General features: G+C 55.5%; 1 protein-coding gene across 4 annotated transcripts in view; it reads right to left on the reverse strand.

The window, feature by feature from the left end:
- LRRC8A (leucine rich repeat containing 8 VRAC subunit A) overlaps positions 1-4,996 on the reverse strand; it is a 38,505-nt gene continuing 33,509 nt past the window's right edge. For all 4 annotated transcript variants that reach the window (XM_017499140.2, XM_037728063.1, XM_037728064.1 and 1 more), the window contains one exon: positions 1-909. In XM_017499140.2, the coding sequence (XP_017354629.1) occupies positions 634-909 (276 nt within the window). In that variant the 3' untranslated portion in view covers positions 1-633. The remainder of the gene's footprint in view (positions 910-4,996) is intronic.

Consider the following 4,996-nt stretch of genomic DNA (forward strand, 5'->3'; position numbering starts at 1 on the left):
CCACAAAAACTGAAGAGGCAAGCCCCAGGCCTGGCCTTTCCAGCTGGAGGCCTGCTTTCCCACGGACCGCACTGCCAGAGCCCAGCCTGGCCCCTCTGGGTGACCGCCCCACGGCTGGTTTGCCCCGGACCACTCTGCTCAGTTTGGGTGGGCACTAAATGCCTGGTGGCATCGCTAAATAAGGACAAGGGAAAACGCAGCCCACCCTTCCTTGAACACCTTCTATCTGGGCTGAACTTTCTTGGGAATGTATAAGTTAACTGGATGAAGGAGGCGGGAGGCGGAGAAAAATAAATACCAAGAACTAAAGTGAGGGTCCCAGGACCTCTGGGCAACTCAGCCCCTGGAGCAGAGACGGCCTCCAGGGAGGAGACCCTGATTATCCAAATACTGCACTGAGACTTGCTCTCCTCCACAGCCGCTTGCCCCGGGGGGCGTGAGTCTCAGGGAGAAAAGGGCCAGCCCCGCAGATACTGTCCTCTCACTCTGGCCCGACTCACAACCGGCCCCGGGCTCCTGCCCGGCTGCAAGGCTGGCCTGGCTGTCGGGAGCCCTGGGAGAAGCTGGGCCTGGCCCTCTGGGCCTGAGGACTGGCTGGCGGTCCCGCTGCTGGCTGTGCTGGGCCGGCCGCGCTCAGGCCTGCTCCTTGTCAGCCCTCCAGAGCCGCTCCTTCACCTCAGGCGGCAGCGTGTTGAACAGGTCCTCCTCCACCACCAGGCCGCTGCGCTTGAGCAGTGGGCACTCGCCCAGCTCCACGGGCAGGCACTCCAGCCGGTTGCCCCGCAGCTCGATCTGCGTCAGGTTGGTCAGCTCACCCACCCTCGAGGGCAGTGACTGCAGCACGTTGTTGCCCAGGTGTAGGGCCCGCAGCTTTCGGCACTGGAAGAGTTCCGGAGGGAGCATCTCGATCTGGCGGGCAGAAAGCAGGGGCAAGGGTGAGGTGGGTGTGGCTGGGATGGGACCTCTGGGCTTCCCTTCCCTCTCTCCACCAGATCTCAGCATCTTTTCTGATCCCCAGGCCCCCAACCCAGCACCAGCATAATCTGGGCCAAAGTCTGGCCAATATCTGCCTGTGCACCAGGTCTCAGCTCTGCAGTCACTTCCTCCAGGAAGCCTTCCCTGACCTCCTGGGTCTCATGGCTGCCACATCCCCACTCGCAGTTCTTATCCTTCCATCTGTTACCCCCTAGACACAGGCTCTAAGGATGAGACCTGCCTGGCTCGATTTCCACTGTCTTCCAGCACCTGGCACCCTCGGAAGTACATCGCACTGGCCAGCTGCTCCCACCTCCATCCCAGGGTTCACAAGGAGCCAGGCTGTTGGTTCTGCCCAGCTTAAGAACGACTTGCGGAAAGCAAAACAGCATGCTGAGAAAACCCACCCCGTTAACTCTTCCTGAGAAGTTAGGAGAGTTCAACGATGGGGGCGAGGATCCCAGCTGTGTCACTGCCCCTTCCCCGGCCCCAGTTTCCTCATCTGTTAAGTCACAGGGTGGGATGAGTACAGGGAGCTTCGTCCTGGCCATCTGGAGCTCTGCCCTCCGATTTTGCCAAACATGAACGCAGTAGTCCCCCCTTAGCTACAGTTTTGCTGTCTGTGGTTCCAGTTACCCACGATCACCTGCAGTTCAAAAATATTAAATGGAAATTCCATCCTTTTTCTTTTTTTTTTTTTTGGAGAGATGAGGTCTCACTTTGTTGCCCAGGCTGGTCTCAAACTCCTGGGTTCAAGTGATCCTCTCACCTCAGCCTCCCAAAGTGCTAGGATTATAGGAGTGAGATACTACACCCAGCCTAAATTCTGTAGGAGTCTTACTCTGTTGCCCAGGCTGGAGTGTGGTGGCACAATCACAGCTCACTGTAACCTCTGCCTGCCAGGTTCAAGCAACTCTCCTGCCTCAGCCTTCCAAGTAGCTGGGATTACAGGTGCCCACCACTACACCTGGCTAATTTTTGTATTTTTAGTAGAGACAGGGTTTCACCATGTTGCCCAGGCTGGTCTTGAACTCCTGGCCTCAGGTGATCCATCCACCTCCACCTCCCCAAGTGCTGAGATTACAGACATGAGCCACTGCACCCAGCCAATATTCCATAAGTTTTAAATTGCATGTCACTCTGAGTAGCATGATGAGATCTGTCCCATCCAGGATGCAAGTGGTCCCTTAGTCCAGCGCACCTACACTGCATCTGCTATCCATGTCGGTCATTCAGTAGCCGCATCCGTGACCAGATGGATCATCACAGTCTCACAGGGCTTATGCTCAGGCAGCCCTTACTTTACTTAGTAATGGCCTCAAAGCCTCAGCATACTGTATTTAATTTATAAGTTAAACTTTACCATAGGTATATGTGAATAGGAACGAACAGAATATACAGGGTTCTGCACTACCTGCAGTGTCAGACATCCATGGCGGACCGCATTCCCTGCAGCTGTGGAGCAACTGCTGTTAACAGACGACACCTGTATGCCGCTTAATGCATGGCAGGTTCACACTGAGCACTGATACTATTAACTTATTTAACCAGCAAACTACCTAGAAATACTCTGTCCATACTCTTCCCATTTTACAGATGGGGTAACTGAGGCCCCAAAGACACCGACTTTTCCAGAGGTTCAGCTGGTAAGTGGTGGAGCCAGGATTTCAACCTGGTTCATCAGCCCATGCACGGAGCAAGAAGCAAACAGTGGGGCCGCAGTGGGTTGGTGTTGTGTCTCCTGGCACACGGGAAGAGCCTCATGTATGCCAGCTTCTTCCTTGCCCTGCTGCGATGAATCAGCTGGGGCTGTGAGTTCTTATTGAGCCTGACTGTCCCAAAGCTGCCTCCTTCAGATGGGAGCGGGGAGGAGGGCAGGAGTTAGGAATCCTGGGCCCCAGTCCCAAGTGAGGATGATGGGGAGACTGCACAGCAGCCTTTCTGAGGTTGCTCTGTCACTGCCCCCATTTTCCTGCAAGGAGACTGAGGCTGGGAGAGATGACATGCCACTCGTCTGAGGTTGTTGCCTCTCCGAAAGGGCCACGACAGGATGTATGCCTTGCATCCTTCCTCCCACTCACAGCCCATGCTATATGCTCCTCCTGCCAAATACGACACCCAGTTACCGGGTAACCCTGGAAGTCCCCTCCCTCTCTGGGCCTCAGTTTCCCCGTCTGTAAAAGGCACAGTTTGGACTAGAAATGTCTCTGAGCTTGGACATTCAGTGGCTTAGGACCTTTTTGTAGACTTGATCTCAACCTCACAGGCACTCTTTCTGGCCATTTTTGGAGGAGGACCTCAGTTCCCGGGTAGGAACCTGGCTTTCCCAGCAGGGAAATAAGCATGACCAAGGCCCAGCAGAGTGCTTTCTTTTCGTGTGTGTGTGTGTGGGTGGGAACGGAGTCTCACTCTGTCACCCAGAGAGTGCAGTGGCGCAATCCTGGCTCACTGTAACCTCCGCCTCCCGAGTTCAAGCAATTCTCCTGCCTCAGCTTCCTGAGTAGCTAGGATTACAGGTACACGCCACCATGCCTGGCTAATTTTTGTATTGTTTATAGAGGTGGGGTATCACCATGTCGGCCAGGCTGGTCTCGAACTCCTGACCTCAGGTGATCCACCTGCCTTGACCTCCCAACATGCTGGGATGACAGGTGTGAGCCACCACGCCCGGCCTGGGTGCAGCAGGTGCTTTCAAGGAGGCTCCTGGCCTGGGGATCCTACACTGCCACCATTGTGGCCCGGGATTGGGAATGTGTCTGGGGCTGGCTTTGAGGTCACCAGGGCTGAAGGTCAGAGGGCAGACGGGAAGTGGGATCTGCGGAACCCAGGGCCCAGAACCTTCCCAGAAAGGCCCCACTCCCACCCTGTGACCTCCTCTGCTGACACACTCAGAGGTAAGGGACAGCAGGAAATCTCCGGCCAGCAAGTGGCAGAGCTTAGGTCTGCATGGAGTCTAGCTCTAGAGTCCCCTCCCTTAAAGGCTTCCTCCCCGGAACATGCCCTGCTCTGAGGCAAGGAGCCCTCTCCAGGCCCCACAGAGGAAATGGGAGGTACTTTCAGTTGCTTGGCTCCCACCACAGCCACACCCATCCTCTGGACCTATCCTTCTCTCCCGAAGTGTTGCCTGCCCCTGGAGGCTTGAAGTTGGTTCCCAATCCCTCAATTGCACCCCCTCTTACTTCCCCAGGGACTTCAATGGGTCCCCAACAGCACTGAAAGGCCTCAACTCTACCTGATCTTTGAAAAAGACAACTTTCCCAGGAGGCTTCCAGGGCCCCTCCACTATCCTTGGCTCTCTGGCCTTCCCAACCAACCACTGGAAAGCTGCTGTCTGTCTCCTCACTCCACCTGCATCACCCGGCTTCCGACCTCGTCCACCCTTAACTCTTGCCAAAATCACCAGTTCCTAACCCAGCTCTGGCCTTGCCCTCCTCTACTGCAGACTCCTGTCCTCCTCCCTCTCTGCTCTCCACAGTGACCATGTCAATGACCCCTCTTCACCCATGAGCCTGGAAAGGGTAGGGCTTCAGGTGGATTCAGTATGGTCCCCTGGACATCCCGGGCCCCAGACACCTGACATGAGACACACCTTGGCCTCTGAAAACCTGCCTGCTCCAGTCTCAACAATCCACGCAAAAGACCTCAGTCACTCAGACCACCTCCACCATCAACCCCGTCCCTTTGGATGCCCCCTCCGCCAGCGTCTTCCAGATCCGTCCACGCCTCTCCATCCCTACCAGCCATGGCCATGGCCACGCCAGGCCTCACAGCCTCACCTGATGGTTAATCACAGCCTCCTAACAGCTCTCTTCCACTCTGCCACCTCTTACCCACCCCACACACTACAGCAAGAGGAAGCTCACGTTGCAAGCCAGCTCATTCCTTCACCCACTCAATCACTAGGAATGTGGTAAACATTTGCTATTCGTCTGACTTTGAACAAAAAAGCTAGGTCTTAGTCATCAAAGCCTATGGGCTGGCAAGGGACCAGCTGTTTTTCTTTTTTTTTTTTTTTTTTTTT

Source organism: Cebus imitator, unplaced genomic scaffold, assembly GCF_001604975.1.
Source record: "Cebus imitator isolate Cc_AM_T3 unplaced genomic scaffold, Cebus_imitator-1.0 Scaffold254, whole genome shotgun sequence".
Classification (NCBI taxonomy): Eukaryota; Metazoa; Chordata; class Mammalia; order Primates; family Cebidae; genus Cebus; species Cebus imitator.